The following is a 19,518-nucleotide window of genomic DNA, read 5'->3' on the forward strand; positions in this document are numbered from 1 at the left end:
TTCCCGTTACGTCCACATTATATATTTATTTGATACGTTATCTATTTACGAAATACGAGCGGATAAAACACGCGTCTCCGGCCGTCGGGATATTGAATTAATTTATTTTCGGAAGACAGACCAAACAAACTGTTTGATGTGAAGAGTCCGTTCTTGCACCTGACGTCAAACTTCCTCCATAGACACGGCCACTGCAAAAAGTGAGCCGCCTGCACAAGTACCGTATATTGTAGCCGTAGCAATAATATCGATGCATCACCAATTAATGGTTTTAAGATCCTATATGTGTGTACCTGTAATTACAATAACTCCCTCAATCATGAAACTGAAAAAGAGTACAGAGGGTGGTCTCCCGAGAGGGTGCCGTCATCTCTGTCTGTAAATCTATAGATTTATCAAGCTCGACCATTGATGTCAACAATTTGCTGTAAAATGTTTTTTATGTCACTTATTTCCTTTTATGGTGAGAAAAGAATATAGACAATTGTTCTAAAGTTTACCTATGTTGTTATTGTTGAGCTGAGATATCCCCCTTGGGATGATTGTCGGTTCAAATCCAGGCAAGCACCACTATATATACTCGTATGTGCTTAATTTGTGTTTATAATTCTTCTCATGCTTGGCGGTGAAGGAAAACATCGTGAGGAAACCTGCATGTGTTTAATTTCATCGAAATTCTGCCACATGTGCATTTCACAAACCCGCATTGGACCAGCGTGGTGGAATATGTTCCAAATCCTCTCTTTAATGAAAGAGGAGGCCTTATCCCAGCAGTGGGAAATTTAAAGGCAGTTACTTTACTTTACCTATGTTACTTTATCTTTGATAAAATAATAATCTTAATGAACCTCGATAAAATGGTGATAAATATAGGATCAGAGATGACGGCATCCTTTTCGGATACCAACCTCTGTACTCTTTAACTCGATAACATGAATAAAGATATATTAATCATAAGCTCTTAGTAGTGCACAATAATGCTCACTTGTTAGCTATCGCATGAAATACATAAATCTAGGGTTTGTGTATATTTTCTCTACTATCATTGGAATGGTCTTTAGTATATTAAAAGTCATCAAGGCTACATTGGAAAAGGAAGCGCGAAGCGTGCAACTTCGAAGTATAGCCACTTTGTTTTTAAAGTCCGAAATATTTGGAAGGTCGAGACCATGAAATTACTAAAAACAGTTTCACCGATAAAAGGAGACTAGTTTCTTCGGTTAACTAGACCTGACCAGGTCCAAAATTTTGGACATCGCCAGGTCCAGGATAATTAATAAGTGGTATTTTATAAAGCTAAACCAATTATACTTCATGGTTTTCATACGATCGATCACATTCACAGAATATTCACAAACAGACGGATACATTCAAAAAATGTATCTTTAAAAACCACAGATATAAGATATATAGTACATTCCCGATAAAGAAAGCGATGAACTTCAGGATTTACCATGAGTGGCCATGATACGTGGTGAGATATGTTATCGGTATGGGGGCCAAGTTCAATGCTTCGGGAGGACTCTGGCGCTTATCAGATATGGTTTAGGTAATATTTAATTTCATTTACAAATAATAAAGATTACCAAATTTCACGATAGACAGTCACGAGTAATCAATACACCGGCAATAATAACTGCGTTTATGTGTGTGCGTAAATACATGTATTTCTCCTCTGTTCCCTACTCTTATAGAAAGAGGTTGAGTGTAAAACCAAAGGCTTCTCAAGTACGAGCTTGGAACATATTAAAAAAGTAACCATATATTATCACTTTGTTGTCTGACCTCCAAGGACTATTTCTCAGGAACGCGTAAAGATATTAAGTTCAAATCACTAACAAATACTGAAGTCTGCGCTTCCTTGGAGTTGGAAAGATCGAACCTCTTAGTCGACGCAATCACAGATATGACAGTTGTCGGTATGATATGACAGGTGTCGGACTAGGTACCTGTCAATTGATACATGGAAAATATATCTAAGTATTAAAATATAGGCACTCTGGATCATTTTGGAACCTGAAATCGCTTAAAAAAGTCGTGTTCTATCCGCTGTACCGTTTTGACAATAATTTCGATAATAACGGCTTACATCAATAGTAACTACTGAGGTTCTAGCCGGTTCTTCTTGGTAGAATCTACTTTCTGAACCGGTGGTAGGTTCACTTAATTGTTAAATGACGATTCAAAAGTGCTTGTAAAAGCCCACTTGAACAACGTTTATTTTGATTTTGATTTTTTTTATTCTAGTGTTGCGGCATTACATTTTAAAAGGCACAATAACCTGCGGAACAGTTTGATGCATTCCTGTAGGAAAAAAGTTAATAAAGAAGGTCCTCAGCTTCGCATACATCAATTCAATTCAATATTGTATTAATTCGTGTCCTAAATGTAAACAATTCTTATATATTCAATATAATACATAAAAATATCAATATATAACATCGTAAGAAGATATAATTAATAGCTGTTGATAAACATTGTGTTATCAGCGAAGTAACAGAATATAGACATTATTGATGGTTTCGATAATTATATATCGAGCTCTACAAAGTTATATAATTTTTTTTCTTTTTTTTAAATTTAAAAAAAATTATGTGCTTAATTTGTGTTTAAAATTAATCTGGAGCTCGGCGGCGCATGTATCTAATTTCATCGAAATTCTGCCACATGTGCGTTCCACCAACCCGCATTGGAACAGCATGGTGGAATATTTTCCACACCCTCTTTTCAACCTTAGGCCTTAGCCCAGCAGTGGGTAATTTACAGGCTGTTACTTTACTTTATACAAAGATTACGTAATCAAACATCTCCGCTTAAGCATTTAAGTAAATAAGATCAGGGTTGAGGATATTTCACGCGCAGCCGTTAATTTGAGAACAACACAGGCTATAATTTGAAATGGAGATATGTGGGACTCGCCGGAGCCCCTGGTGTGCCTCAGCTTTCCGGAATGCCCATTCCGTCTCTTCAAGGGGCATCACTGGATGGCTTGCGCATGTTTCTGTAACGCCTCGAGGGGTGACCCCACCTTTACAGGCTTCCAAACTACAGTTATCATCATCATCATTACACAAACAAAGTCGCCTACCGTTTTCTATCCCTGTGTACACTTAGATCTTTAAAATTACGTATCGGATTTTGATATGTTTTTTTTTTAATAGATAGATTGTTTTGAGAGGAAGTTTTTCATATACACGGACAATATAGTAAAGAAACACTGGTATTTTTGGAAGTTTCTAATATGATGTCGTAAATAAACAAATTCTGTGGTATATTCAGTATCAGTATTGCACCCGTGGGTCGCTAGTTAAGTATATTCTAACTATAATAAGTTTAATAAGGCGCTAAACCATAACCGACTTTATGGCGTCGTAATCGGTTAAAGTAGTTAATCTCTCATGGCAATCTTTACAACTTCTCCGGACGTGTGTTTGTGGTTTATTTTTAAACAAAACTCCTTAACGATGTGAACATAAGATGTATCGTTACGAAGAAACGCTAAACATTAACTGTGCACTTGTTTATTGTTTAAAGCTCTAATAAATTAATATCACTAACATTATTTAGTATATCTTTTTGAATTAATACTTCGACACCGCTGTACTGTTCAAAAACGGATTTTATATAAGTCGACTATTTTACACGTCCTTTTGAATTGTCATTTAACAAACTGAAATATAATCTGAAATATAAATCAAAATATTTATATTCTATCGAGACGATCCGACAAGAAACTCAGTAGTTTCAACATAAGTTATGTTGGTTAAATACAATTATATGTGTATGTAATTATCCTGTGTGGAAGTTAACAAGTATTAGCTGCACGCTTTTTTATTATCTTTTCATGGAAAACGTTTTTAATCAACGTTGTAACTAGCAGTTGTAGTAGTTGTAGTTGTAGATGGCAATAACTTCTATATCGTCCGATTGCCATGACAGTTGGTATACCAGTGTGTACATAAGCGACGTTCATCGGATTTTTGCTAGCTACTATTACTACTCATTTATTTACTTGTACCTGAAGAACCTCGTAGGTGCCACTCATGCAACAAAACTTGATATTGTTGAGTTCCTGTTTGAAGGATGCGTGACTCAGTGTAACTACAGGCACAAGGGACATAACATCTCAATTGCCAAAGTTGCAGACATATTGGTTATCATATTGGTATCACGAACAATTAATAATTTCTACAGCACCAATGACTATGGGCTGTAACCGCCTACGACCAAGTGGCCGCAACGTCCTTCAAACCTGCTTTTTGTCAGTGTTTTGGGTGGTGGAAGTCACTTTCCGTCAGATGAGTCTCCTGCTCGTTTGCCACCGATGTGTGATGAAAATGAATTATCCGTTGGATGGGTTTGAGATTATCCGTTCAGACAGACATATAGATACAGTGCAAGGACTTATTTTGTAACATATGGTGTTACAAAATTAAAAACACAATTAAAATTGAGCTCATTTCTTCCGCGACAGTACCGCCGCGCGCCTTGCATTGTGTGAACGCTATTGACATTTTTACATTGCGGAAAAACCTGCCGGATAGAGAGCGCTGAGACTTATGTGACGCTGCTTGGCTTAAAATGTTTAAATTTATAAGTGTGCTATGCTTAACAGCCGGCGTAACGGCCGGTCCGGCGACAGAATCTTACAAGGACCAGTGTGAGTTAATAATACACATAAATAGATACTATCCAATATCAATCAAATGAAAATATACTTTATTCAAGTAGGCCTTTACAAGCTTTTTGAATCTTCATTTATCAACTATTTTAAGTGAAGCTACCTCCGGTTCGGAATGTAGATTCTCGCCAGAATAACCGGCTGGTATTTCAGTAGTTAATATAGATCTTGATCACGTGAAATAGTAAGGTTTGCGATATATATAGTTTTTTCACTTTGTTTCTTTATATGTAATTATTATTGACAATGAAATGTGAAATCCAATTGTCCAAGATATGAATGTGTGATTATTTGAAACGGCCAGTTTGCACGGATCCCCGGACGATGACGAAGCACGCGGCGTACACGGAGTGGGCGGACGCGTACTCGTGCTCTCGGCACCGCTGCCAGCCGGGAGGGCGCAACCTCGCCATCTACACCGTGGGGTGAGTCGCGACTACACGACTTCGGCACTCACCACACACTACACCAGAACACATAACAACAACAACAACAGCCTGTAAATTCCCACTGCTGGGCTAAAGGCCTCCTCTCTCTTTGAGGAGAAGTTTTGGAACATATTCCACCACGCTGTTCCAATGCGAGTTGGTGGAATACACATGTGGCAGAATTTCTATGAAATTTATCACATGCAGGTTTCCTCACGATGTTTTCCTTCACTGCTGAGCACGAGATGAATTATAAAGACAAATTAAGCACATGAAACCGCGGTGCTTGCCTGGGTTTGAACCCGCAATCATCGGTTAAGATGCACGCGTTCTAACCACTGGGCCATCTCGACTCTAACACACTGTGTGTTAGTAAATAGGAGTCACCGCTAAGTTTGTCGGAAATCTTGTAAGAATTCATTAGTGTCTAAATAGTGGGGCAGTCTGAAGCAAATTATCTTATTATATGAACGACAAATTGACATTGACATTGACTGAATGTCACTCAGGGCGTTAGTTGAAAGGCTAGGCTGTTAATCGAACGGCTAATTAAGATAGCCTGAAAAATTAACACTGATTTTAAAAACTTTTGATTTTTCAGCGGATTTTTGCCGCCCAAACTGACTTTTAAAATTTGACACGTTTGTTTAATTCAATAACACAATTTATTCTGAAAATGAATATTTATGATTTGTGTTCTATCGTCCTTATTACATCGGCTTTTTCCCATTATTAATATGATTATGAACTAGGCGATATTTCTGTCAGTTACTAGATTATTTTTACAACCCATTATGTAGTGACGAGTATACGGATTACGGACGTAATATGTATAAATATAAGATTTTTTTATTACTGTAAGATAAAGACAATTTGGGCTAAATTTGCCGCCCCTCTAAATCTGCCGCCCTAGGCTCCAGCCGACCTAGCCTATTGGTAAATCCGCCACTGATTGTTTATAATTAAACATCTTTAATTTTGGATGATGACTTATGCCAATCCATAATTCATGCTACAGGCTACTGGAGCCAATTTAAAATCAGGTACGACTGCTAAGGACATGCACAATTAAAACCATTAAACACTTCACTCAACTTTTTGTTCCATCAGATTAATCTGTCGTATATAATATGAGACTAAAGTTACTTGAACAACAGTTGCAAGCGCGTGGAAGCTCCCGAGTCCGCAATAGAATGCGAGGAGGTCGTGGAGGATACCAACATGCAGTTCCCGTACTGCTGCACCCGGCTCAGGTAAGTCGCCTTCAACTAACTTCTAATGTATTTATTATGTAGTATACTTTCAAAAGTTTATTAACATAAGAATTATTAACATTAAATGCTTAAATATATACAAATATTAACTAAAACTAGTTCCTGTTTAAATCTTGAGCGCGTGGAATGGTGGCAAGAATGCTAGCAGCATTTCCCCGTTGAATCGCAATTATGATCCTCTGGGCAAAAAATGAACCAGCCCACCTTTCACCAGTGTATGTAGTTCATACTTTTTGGCTGTAATTTTATTGATAGACGTTTTGATTCAGTACACCCTCTGTGAGGCAGACCCCAAGTTTGCGACTTCATAGTTTATCCAAAAACAAACATACAAACATTCTCTAATACACAAAATACCGACGGTATCTCAATAAACCGATAAGGCACTCTTAAGAATTAAGTCATTTTTCTAAAAAATCTTCATATTTCCATCTTTTATATTTTCCTGATTTTAAATATTAAAAGAACATATAATTTCTTTGTCTGGACAATATAACATTTATCACGAGCAATTTGTTTTGAGTTATTCTCAGAAGTTACAATTGCTTTAATTGTAATGTAATATTTGTTTTGTAAAGATGTCTGGTGGTGGTCCGGGGGGAGGTGTGGACTAGGGTGCTGGGCCAGCCGTGGGAGACGCTGCCGGCCGCGCCCTGGAGCCATATGTACAAGATGAAGAAACCACCTCCATCTGATGAACATTTTGGAAATAAGTTAGTAGCTATGTTTATATACACGTGCGTTCGTATAACACTAAGAATGATTCCCCAAATGAATGTTCCAGTTAAAAAAATTGACGTGATAGGTTCACTTTCAGTCAAACCACAGCTTTTTTTCTTCTGGTTTTATAAAGAAGTGTTTCATTCCATCATGTGATAGAATTTTGCATAGCATTTTAAGGCATGCAGTTTTCCTCACTATATTGTATTTTTGGTCGGAGTGATTTTGAATCTAATGAAACAATATGTACATATGTTACAGAAACATCGCAACGGGCCCCATTTACGAAATACAACCGGACGTGGAGCAGAAGTCGCCCGAGCAAATGTTGCGAGCGTCGAAAAAGGTGACGCCGGCGCCCGACTGCGACGAGCCCGCGCCGCGCGCCGCGCCGCCGCCCGACATCGTGGTACGCGACCTGCCTGCTCCCATCTGACCGATCCTTCGGATGGCTTTCTGAATTTATGATTGACTTATACACAAAAATTATGATTCTGCGATAAAATTGCGCATACTCATATTTAAATATGTCTACAGAAACTTACGTTAAAAATGAATGTAAGGCTTACTTGCTAAGGCTAGCTTATGTTTTGTAAATTCATATCTACTTAAATATGACTTTACAGTCCTAGTTTGTGTTTTAATTTTAGCCTTATATGTTTTCGTATAGTTTTACTCTTTATGCAAGCTGTAACTACCTTTAAGTGAAATTATATGTATAATTGCAACATAAGGATGGATAATTTTTATGTAAAATATCCACATGTAATTTTGTTGGTGGTTCTTTAATAAATAAATAAATAAATACTTTACAGCAGCGGTCGGCAACCTCTTGGTAGGCGCGTTTTGCCGACCGCTGTATTACAGGAATAAACAATTGTTTGACGACGTGAAACCAATGGCATTCGTGTTTAACTGGAACTAACGAAGTTGGTGTTAGAACTTCGAAACAAAAATTTTACAAATAGGTATAAAGTTGAATATAAAATGGAAAATCTTGAGATGTTTCTAATTCAAATAATTTTTCAGATCGCTCTTTCCACTTCAAACGATGAAAACTCACAGAAAAGTGATAAAACGAGGTGAGTACAACTAGTGTATACCACAATAATTAACTAGTTTAATGTAACTTAGCGACAGCTCGTAGGTGTCCTACTACTTAGAAATCATCTCATATCTACTTTACCGTTTACTCCACCACGCTGCTCAAAAGTGATAGACAAAGTTAAAGGTACCATTCTGAAAGGGACACCGATACTTAAGCTAATTATCAAATTATCGTTGATGTTCAGGCACAAACGCGTCAAGAAACCACAGTCGAGGTCTGAAGCCATGGAGGAGAACCGAGAGCACAACGAAGTGGACTTCGAAGACACGCCGGCCGGCGATAAGGTTGCAAGCGTTTCTATAGCCGTTCATTCACAGCTCTCCAAGACGAGTGCGAAGTTAACAACTTAATTTGTAACTTTAGATAGACGTCTAGTATAACAGTTCCAGTTCCATACTGTTAATCATTAATTAACACTATTATTGTCAGTTAAACTGTAAAAATTATACTTAGTAAAATACTTTCCAAAAAAGAGTCAAAATCTATTGAGGTCAATATTCCAAAGTTGTTTTAACAAAAGTTCTCATACTTCAACAAGTACTGCGCTCTAACTAATGACTACAAATTATTGCCTCAGTAACCGTAATTGAACTGCACCTGACATTAATCAAAATTATACTTTAATTAATCCAAGTTTATGATTCCAGCTACAAGACACATCAGACGAGAAAACCATGGATGGGTTTGGAGTCACTCAAAACATACAACCCAAGGTAAATAAACGCGTCTCTCTCTGTTTCAAATATAACGAGCACCAACAAACTTTTGTGATGGATGCACCAGCAGGGCTAGCAAAAGCGATCGTCGACTTAATTTATGAAATGACCACATTTAAATATGTTTTAGGTACTTTTAATTTAATTATTAAAGGCAGATTAGATCACTCCATGTTGAGTAGTCGAAACTGCCATCTCGAATTAGAGCTTTAAGATTTATTATCTATCCATCGATTGGTACCAAATCAAGGGAAGTAAGGCCAGAAGATTCGAAGCGATTTCTACCGTTTTTGCTCGCTCATTGTTTGTCTTTGCTCAAATAAGTTATTTCTGTACGTTTTGGTGTCCGTCAATGTCCAGGGCGACATACCTCAAGCTTCAACGATAGACCTTTTATTCCACTATTTTAACTTTCATAAACTCATTACTTTATCTGCTTTGATATTGTCCTCGGTAATTCTAACAACAAATTCATACCGAACCAATGCAATGAACACTCAATATAACTTTTCCAAGAAGTCGTCTAGTGGCTGACGTAAACGGGTAAGAATCGTGAAGCTGCAGGTTCGAATTTTGGGTCTAGAAATTCTTATCAAGGCAAATTCTCAAAGGCCTCGAAGTTGATCTTTTACGTGCAAGAATAAGAGGTGAAAATTGCATGCCTGGACTTTACACACTTGTGCTCTTTTGTATCTGAATAGTTGAGATTCTATTACAAGGACGATATGCCCTGTCTTACTGCCTCAGACTTGTCCTTTTTATTTACTCAAATATAATATATTACTTGCACGACGACGTATTGTTTCAATTAACTGTAAAATCATCTTATTTCATATGTTCAGGTAGTTTGGACTGAAATTCCTCAAAACCAATGGAACGAGCACGACCCCGCGATGGATATTGAAAGTCAACGGGTGAGTTGCTTACTACAACCTCTTACTGTTACTTATAGTGTCTCTCACGTTACAGAACAGTTTCTCTAAGTAGGTAGCCCTCCACATTTATTCAACCCACAAACGGTAACGCTTTGTAAACAGTGTTATGACTTGAAATGGTGACTGACATGGTGCAACTGATGGCGTATCGAAACCGTGATCATTAATGGGAGTATCTTTACAAAAGCCACGCTACTGAAGAGAACAAATTGACAAAAAGCCTTTCGAATACGAGTCCTGATGTTCGTGACTCCAAATTTATAGCCCATATTAACGTAATCTATCCTAGACTATTGATTATAACAGCGGACGTAATATAAAGAAAATTTGTTAAACGGAAAAAACGATTTCTTCTGAACTCTATGTATTTGTGAATCTTATAGAATCCAGACGAAAAGAAGGAAAAGTCATCAGGTCTTCAGGCACTGGTGGACGCGATCGGGAACCGCATGAGGGATATTGAAAACGTCGTGCAGAGGATGACCGAGAAAGTCCACAACAAGCTGCCCGAGAGCGACCTGTCCAGCTCCGAGAAACGGTCAGTACACAGCACACATTGCTTGCTTTATCGCTGTTCTGTAAAAATTGCGTTTATTTCATTATGATATATAAGTGTTATTTGATTATGCAAAGGACCTTCATGGCGGTGGTAATCACTTTCCATCAGATGAGCTTACTGCTGGTTTGCCCCTTATAGGATAAAAAAACTGTTAATTTGGACTCGTTGTTTCAATATTGCCAAAAAAAAGATAAAGAGATTTTCTTGTTTACCAATAAAATTAAACACGTACAATTTTACGGATACCTCCCAATCAATCTACATATAACATCGATTGGAAGGGAACTTTTTTGGGTTTAGTTCGCGAGTAATTTAAAGAGCAATATATAGTTTTTTTCAATAATGAAAAACGTCAAATATTTTAGGAAGTTGCACTTTAATTCAACATGAAAATTAAACATGTTGTTTGGTGAAAAAATTGGTGATCAATTTGAATTTGAAATTTGAAATATTCCAATGATATGATAAAGTTTTGCGACGTTCGTTATATATTTAAAAGTCGTATATTATATTCCAATTATGTCTATTTTAATTTTTCCTGTTGTTTTATCATGTCGCGGTCAAAAATCGACTAGTAATAATAACGACGTTTTACCTGCAAATAAAACGTATATTAATCATACTTACCGTTATTCGAAGCCTAATTATATATATAAGATATGCCACCGCTTCCGTTCCATTTTTCATCTCTTTTCTCCTTTCTTTTACCCTTTTCTGTCCCTTTCTTTCAATTTTACCACCACCACCACAGTGGCGCCATCTGTGTTAACAAGTTAATGGCGCTGACTTTGCTTGTCATTACGTCTATTGTTTGCCACCAGGCAGAATTAAAGTATTAGGCTTCGAATAAGGTAAATATGTTTAATATACGTTTTATTTGCAGGTAAAACGTCGTTATTAAACAACTGTACCGTTATTCGAAGCCTAATTATATATATGAGACGTGTTTGTTATCGCCTGGTGGTGGTGGTCGACGTAATGTGACTATAGCAAATAACATTAGCAACAATTTAAAGACAATTTATACTCCAATTAGTAAATTTTATTTTGAAAAAATTACAGTAACAATAAATTTTAATAATTTATTATTATTAATTTCTTAACTCTTAACAGAACTAATAAACATAATAATATGATAATAATAAATGATTAATAACAGTAATTAGCTCATGTAACAGTTATGTTCTTACGGGCGTAAACAAATTCTGTATTGGGTGATCAGAAACTCTTGTATTAGGAAGAATTTGTCGACAATAGAACTGCTTAAAAGTTTTTTCTGATCTCCAATTGCCTCGAGCAAGTATATCCTCGATGGGGATATTTTCGAGCCAACTTTTGGAGGCTACCGCGGCTCTAAAACTACCAGCCGATGCCATGACACCAGCTTCTTTAAGGAGATTCTTGATCCAACAACCAATTACAGACCTAGTGGCAGGTCTAGGCTTACCACAGGTTGAAATAAATAGATTTTCGCTATTGGAAGCTTTTCTTCTATCACGCCCAATCATGATTAAACGGTTAATCCAATGAACAGGGTCTAAATTTTTATTATCTTTATTAATATTTAATCTCCAACCCAACTGGCGATAATTAATGGAGTCTGTTTTTTGAATCGAATGCTGGCCACAAAATAATATAGTCATCTGACAACACACAATCATTAGAATTAATTCGTTATAAAGTTAAATCATGTAACCGTCTTCCAGAGTACATTAAAAGAATAGCAGCAGTAATTTTTGATATTTCATATAAGCTCCCTGTTTCCGTGTCTAACAAGGAGATATGATTAAAAACAATCTCAACATCCCAAATCGGTGGTTTTGGTGGCGAAGGTTTTGATAGTGAAATGGATTTTAACATTCGTTTCACTAGCGGATGGCTACTAAGACGCTCCGATGATTCCAAGTCGCATAAGGTTGACACGACAGATTTATGTGACAATATTGTGCTATAAGAAAACTTTTCTTTATAGTGTAGATCACATAAAAAACGTGCTAAATCCGATCCAGTAGGTTTGTTAACAATTATATTATTATCATTAGCCCATTTTACCCATCGTGACCATGCAGTTTTATAAGACTTTAGAGTCGAGGGACGCCAACTATCCATTAAAAGTTTTCTCTGTTCGGGTGACCATCCCTTTAATTGTTCATTCCACCCCCACATTTCCAAACCTCCAGCACCATCTTCGATACATTCTGCGGAGGAAGGCCTGTCGATATGTCTATCAACACTTGTGAAAGGTTCCGTATTGTCCAAGGAGCTGCAATTGCTCGACTTTTTAGATCGGCCCTCCAAAATACCTTTTCCCATCTCGGTGCTACAATGAGGAATATACCCTGACATTGATGCAAATGTTGTAAAACTTTGGGTATCAAAAACGAAAAATCGTGACAGTCGATCTGCCTCCGCGTTGTATATGCCGGGAATATGATGGATCGTCAGGCTTATATCCCAATTGTGTAAAAGATGAAATATTTTGTATGTCAGATCCAGAAGGGTTTGTGATTTCGTTCCGCCCTCGTTGCGTAAGTATGCAACAGCGGTTTTGTAGTCGCATTGTAGATGAACAGATGCGTAATGTAGGTTCGGACTGTACTCTTCGAACGCTCTGAGTATGGCTAGTAATTCTTTGTGATTGCAGTGTAACTTCTCTTCCGTTTTCGACCACACACCGGAGAGATTTACATTGTTTATCCTCGCTCCCCAGCCTTGGTCTGAAGCGTCGGTAACCATGTAGTGGGTCGGATGAGGCTCGTGAATTACGGAGCAATCTCGAAGGTGCTGAAGCCACCACTGAAGTTCTGCTAGTGATTCGTTGTTTAGTTTGAAACTCTTTACTTCCCATCTGAGATATGTTATTACTAATTTCTGAAGCTGTCGATAATTCAGCCCGCCCAGCGGAACAACGAAGCATTTTTCGATTTTGCCATGGGTCCCATAGAATGCCTAAGTATTCTATAGTCTTTCTGGGAACCAGAACAGACTTTTAGTAATTTATCATCCATCCCAGATACTCTAGAAAATTTGTCGTTATTGTCGCGTGCTGTTTCAAGGTTGACAGGTCTCTGTTGGCAATTAAATAGTCGTCCAAGTATACTATTTGACGTATCCGTTTTTGACGCAGATATTGAGCCATCCAATTGCTCAGGGCTGCAAATGTTTTTGGCGCGGAACTCAACCCGAAGGGTAGGCAGTTCATTTCCAAAATTTGCTGCTGATACAAGAGGCGTAGAAAGCGCTTGTGTGCTCTGTGTATCGATAGGTGAAAATAAGCTTGTGAAAGATCTATTTTCACTAGCCAGTCGTTCGGCTGTAGGAACCCTGGTATTTTGTGAATGTTTATCAGATTGAATGGCGTTGCCAGGACATACTGATTTAGTGTCTTGAGATTGAATATGGGCCTCATTGTCCCGTCTCCTTTTGGTACCAGAAACAAACGTGACAGGAAGCTGGGTGACGGTGGAACTACAGATAGAACGTTTTCGACAATCATCTTCTGTATAATTTGTGTCATTTGCGCAGAAACCGGAGTCGCATGCCCGGAACTTTTTAGGTCTGGTGTAAATAGTGGGAGCTTTTTGACAAATGGGTTATGGTAACCGGGAATAATGGTCAGAATGTAAGGTGAAGCTCCCATTTTCGCCCATCTTACTTGGTATTTGGTCAGCTGAGCAGCTCGAAAGTGACTCGGTGAGTCAAAACTTTCTTGTTCGACCTCTCCTATCCCGGTGGGAAGATGGAGAGTTTTTACGTTCGTGGCGATATTCGTATGTTGGTTCACCTTGACGTCGGGTAGTAATTTGCCTTCCCCTACCCCGAAAGGGCTTGTTAGGGATGGCCCTCGATACTTGACTATGTCCACCTCTTCTCGAGACTGAAGCGAATGAATTTTGCTGTGGTGCCATACGAGGTGCAATATTTTGATCGGTCTGCGGTACAGAAGCGCGATCTTTTGTACGTTGCCAAAACACTTTACGTATACCACCTGCTTTATCCAATACTGTTAATAATTTTTCAGCTTCAAAAAGATTTTGACACGACGGTGGAATGCTGCGCAGTGTGCTTTTATGTAACGGGTCCTTAACAGAAGCTAAAATTGATTCTCTGCGTTGCTGGATAATCTCTGCCCTGTGGCCGCAGACCAACTGAAGGGCATCTTTAGAAATTTTGGAGAAATCACCAGTAACAAAAATATCTTGAATTTTTATATTAATTTCAATAAATGATAAATCAGGGGATGTTTTTACCCACAGTAAAAAGCTTCGAAGCTCCTTCTCAAGCACATCTTTTTGTTTAATGAGAGCGAAGCTCAAGGAACCGTATGCTTTGTCAGCACTTATAAGGAACCGATTATTATCGTATTGTTTTAGTTCTTCATTTGCTTCCAATTCAGAAAAAACCTGGGAAATGACGATAATTTTTCTGCACATCCGAATACCTAACATTTCGCCATTGTGAATCGCCGAAACATTGCACATTTCTTAAAATATCTGGATAAGATGAGAATGTTTGTAAAATTTCGGGATCTTTTAATTTAGTACTAATCGATAATGGGGTTCCGGATCACTACAATCATTGTTTTCGTATAGCTGACGACTTACATTGTCATCAATATAGCTAGGTGTTTGATAACTACAATAATCCTCATTATGTTCATTATAATTCAATCGATTCTTAAGATAATTGACCTCTTTAAACAATCTGTCTAATTTCTTATCTTTGCGATGTCTTTTAGATTAATTCCGGCGACGCCGTTTTGAATTTGAAGTATCATTTGAACTACCACTCATCGAACTACTACTAGAAGATGATGAGCTCGAATCATCACGATGTTTCTCATGCCTTCTTTTTCGGCATGAATCTGATTTATTTGTATCTGAATTTACTGGATTGATTGTCTCACTCATTCTAATCTAGAAAGAATTTATATTTATTTTTATAATGCATGACGGTATTAATAAAAACATTACGAACGAAAAAATCCGTTTAATTAATAATAAAAAAGACGTTTGTAACGGTATTTTTATCCAAAGTGAGTATTATAACATTCAAAGAAATTATTTAAATAATAAATTCATTTTACTGTTGCATAGAATAATATAGTTAACATTAAAAGTTATTAGGTACGTACCTCGGACATAGTGTGCACTTGAATAATCACATTAACAATACTTTTTAAATTTCTCACTTTTGAACCTTATGGAACGAAAAACAACGACGTAATGACGAGCATAGTCAGCGCCATTAACTTGTTAACTCAGATGGCGCCACTGTGGTGGTGGTGGTAAAATTGAAAGAAAGGGACAGAAAAGGGTAAAAGAAAGGAGAAAAGAGATGAAAAATGGAACGGAAGCGATGGCATATCTCATATATATAATTAGGCTTCGAATAACGGTACAGTTGTTTAATACGATTACGATCAAATCCGAAAATAATATTGTAATGTTCCTACCGTAACTTGAATTCCAGCTCTGATGGTGAAACAGACAAACGGCTACATAAAGAAGAAGATAAGGAAAATATCAAGGACGAATTTGAGAAACCGAAAAAACCGAACAACGATAACGACCACTACAAAAGGTATTTGAAATTAAAGCTGTTCAATGTGGCTTTGTTTACGAGATGACGTAAGAAAATAAACATAACGAATAGGGTACTCTACCATGTTTGGAAAAGTACTATGTAGCCTCGCAATTGACCAACATTTTCATCTCATTTTTATCATAAACCTAGTTCGTTCACCTTTCACCCTTCCTATATCATTTTGGTGGTAAAAAATTGAATGGGTGGAACCTACCTACAGCTTACACGAGCCTCTATCGCCGGTAGGGTAGGGCAATTTCAATCTAAGGACCGTTTGACTTTGTGATCGCGTACGACGCTGCCTTTAAATAAGCCCACTTGCCTTGACTTTCAATCTGTCAGGTTCACAGTAAAGAACCGCGGCAGCAAATACCTGCGCAGCGCGACCGAAGGCACCAGCGAGCAGCCCCTGTTTGTCGAAGACACCAACCTGAACGGGTACTTCAGCGACGCCAGCAACAGCGTCGTGAGACGAGCCGGTGCACCCAAGGTTAGTAAGCATCGGATTCTCGTTCTCGCTGGTTTCGGGATGTCTGCATATCCTGACGTACCCTCTTGGTTGGAGCAATACAATGTTATTAGAGTTTTCTAGAATACCCATACTACTCTTGTGCCTCACATACCATGTTACTCCGCCAGTTAAGTATGGTTCTGATCCCCTCGATTGACCCCTTACCTAAATCAGCACAATTTTGTATTAGTTGAGACTTCAGTCGCGATATATGCGTCATATTCTTCTAATGAGTCAAGATGGCCGCCCAGTGGTTAGAACGCGTGCATCTTAACCGATGATTGCGGGTTCAAACGCAGGCACCGCTGATTCATGTGCTTAATTAGTCTTTATAATTCATCTTGTGCTCAGCGGTGAAAGAAAACATCGTGAGGAAACCTGCATGTGACAAATGTCATAAAAATTCTGCCACATATGTATTCCACCAACCCGCATTGGAACAGCGTGGTGGAATATGTTCCAAGCCTTCTCCTCAAAGGGAGAGGAGGCCTTTAGCCCAGCAGTGGGAATTTACAGGCTGTTTTGTTGTTATTGATTCCTCTAATCATGAACATACGAGTATAAATGTCTCTTGAAGTGCTAATAAGAAAGATACTTTGAACGAGTTGATCAGCAATGAAAGTTAGCAAAATCTTTCCTTGGGTCATATATTCTTGTGATTCGATCTGCATCAAGTTTCAAGTCTATAGTTCAGTGCGTTGCTCTAGAAATATTGAGATAGCCTGGGAATCCAATTAAGTCATAAATTACCTACTTGTTGCAATAGGCGGACATTTATTATTAATAAAGGAAAGTAGACAAGCCATCGTTTCAGATGATGGTAAGTGGTCCTAAGGAAAGAAGCATTGGCAAGCGGTCAACGAAGACTTAGGAACTAACGAAACATTGACCTAATAAATATTTATAAATCGTCGATTTACTCGGTGTCTGAGTAATAATAATCAAAAAACTGTTCGGCGGTACTTCAAGTACTTATGCAATGACAATAATGGAGTCTCGATATCATAATAAATTGATAAATGTAGACTGAAGCCGTGTTGAAAGGTAAGTTCATAACGATTGTGTCGCAGTCTCTTTGTCGATGTAAATGGAAAGATCAATTCTTGGTCCATTTCTCTTTCTCGTTTATAAAAATGAGTCACCTCTGCAGCCTATGCAGTAAAAAAAAATATACTGTTGACTTATTTTAATTTTCAATCCAGTGGTAGATTTTTGATTTTGACTTTGACTCTGACTTAGCAGGCGAACGCGCTGACGTACGTGGCACCCGTGGACAGCCGTCGCGCACACTCTCCCAGCGCGCCCGCCGCGCCCGCCGAGCCCGCGCGCCAGCGCCGCCGCCGAGCTCGCCGCCGCCGCCGCAAGGTCAGGCGCGCTTTGTTGCTTTTGACGTTTGCGAGTTAGCGCGTCCATTGAAAGCAACAATGTCGGTTGGGCTTGATTTAGTCATATCTTATTCAAAAGATATTGTTAGCAAAACCTAACCTAGCTGATATGGGCACATTCGAATAATTTTTTTGCTTGGATGGTGTTAATACCTTATTTTTGTATTATTTAGTCTTGATCCTTCCTTGGGCGAAGTATGTGTGCCTCGCAGCTTTTTCCTACTCTAAAAGTAATTAACTAAATTTAGACGTGGACAATCTTATTCCTTTTTTTACTAATTGTTATACAGCTGTTTACTTTGTGTTCAGCAGAACAAAAGTCACAAGAAGCACCACGGTAAAGAGGACAAGAAGAAGCATTTCAACAAGCTGTCCTCCTCGGAATTGGACAAGAACATTGTGTCCTTAGAAGACAGCAGCATTCTCTAATTAGATTTAGCTGATTCCTGTAAATGCTTCTCTTATTTAACATATTTTACGCATCGAGTTCTAATGGCCGAAAGAATGTGCTCCAGACCGGTTTGTGCTCGAATGAACAGTACTTTGAAGACGAAGAATTGACTATATGACTGTTGTTACTAATAGTTTATCTGTGTATCGATTAATACCATTTAGTCAACTTACAACGACCGCTTCTGCCTTTGCTAGAATTCTTATAAACGATACCTACATTGCATACATATAGCACTCTTAGTAAAATATCGACAGACTCAAAAATTTAAAAATCATGTCATTAATAAACGCAAATGCCTTTGATATCTTTATTTCATAAAGGTTATATATTTAAAATTACATAAAATTCGAAAATTCGGCATTTACCTTAAAACATATAACATCAGTTATCAGTCAGTGTTTTCAGTTATGGTCAGTATTTAATTAAGGGTGCTAATGTTTTGTGTCAACTGCTGACATTAGATCGTGGAGACTTGACGAGTGGTTTTGTGTTTTCAATGTTTTAAACGCCTTATCACTCGTTGAATAATATACTCCAAAAGTTTTGTAATATAACTTAAATACACCGAGATTGTCAACTTTCAACTTTTGATAAGATTTTTAAGCTTATTTAGAAATAAGTATATCTTCGATGTTAAGATTAATTCAAATGATTATATAAGTACCTATAAAGATTTTATACAAATCAGTATTTTATTTGTTTACAAAGGACAATTATATCGATATCAATAATGATATACATGTGTTTCAAAAAACATAATCTGTTCCTCATACCAACGGGTACCCTATATATGTACCGCTGTTTTCTTGTGGTAAGTAACCGTCGATATGGGCTTGAACACATGTAATCCGTCAAGAGTACTGTCCGCGAGGCAAACTGCGTTGCAACTGTTAGTGGCAACAATGCGCGGCTCCGATTGAGACTACTACAAAAAACTTTGAATCCTGCAATTTCATATTTGACTTTAGAAATATTTTTCTGTTTAAAGGCCAATTTATATCACAATCTGATCCCAGAGATCGACCATAGCGTCGAGTTTAACTCGGATTCCCAGTCTCGTGTCCTCTCACCATTTCGAAAGACTAATTGCAGGCGTACACTGAAGTCTACGACCATATGTACGTGCAATCCTGTTCTGTACCTTATTATCGGATTGAATAG

At 37.8% G+C, this 19,518-nt stretch overlaps 1 protein-coding gene across 1 annotated transcript; it reads left to right on the forward strand.

Annotated features, from left to right (window-relative positions):
• Positions 1 to 4,514: 4,514 nt before the first annotated feature.
• Positions 4,515 to 18,502, forward strand: LOC124540920. The gene is made up of 14 exons (XM_047118696.1): positions 4,515 to 4,660; positions 4,986 to 5,106; positions 6,267 to 6,362; positions 6,962 to 7,096; positions 7,365 to 7,512; positions 8,133 to 8,185; positions 8,396 to 8,558; positions 8,859 to 8,924; positions 9,770 to 9,841; positions 10,246 to 10,400; positions 15,894 to 16,004; positions 16,350 to 16,497; positions 17,761 to 17,883; positions 18,216 to 18,502. Exons 1-14 carry the CDS (start codon positions 4,582 to 4,584, stop codon positions 18,330 to 18,332), a joined length of 1,587 nt encoding a protein of 528 aa, XP_046974652.1. The 5' UTR covers positions 4,515 to 4,581; the 3' UTR covers positions 18,333 to 18,502.
• Positions 18,503 to 19,518: the final 1,016 nt, after the last annotated feature.

Source organism: Vanessa cardui, chromosome 27 (genome assembly GCF_905220365.1).
Source record: "Vanessa cardui chromosome 27, ilVanCard2.1, whole genome shotgun sequence".
NCBI lineage: Eukaryota > Metazoa > Arthropoda > Insecta > Lepidoptera > Nymphalidae > Vanessa > Vanessa cardui.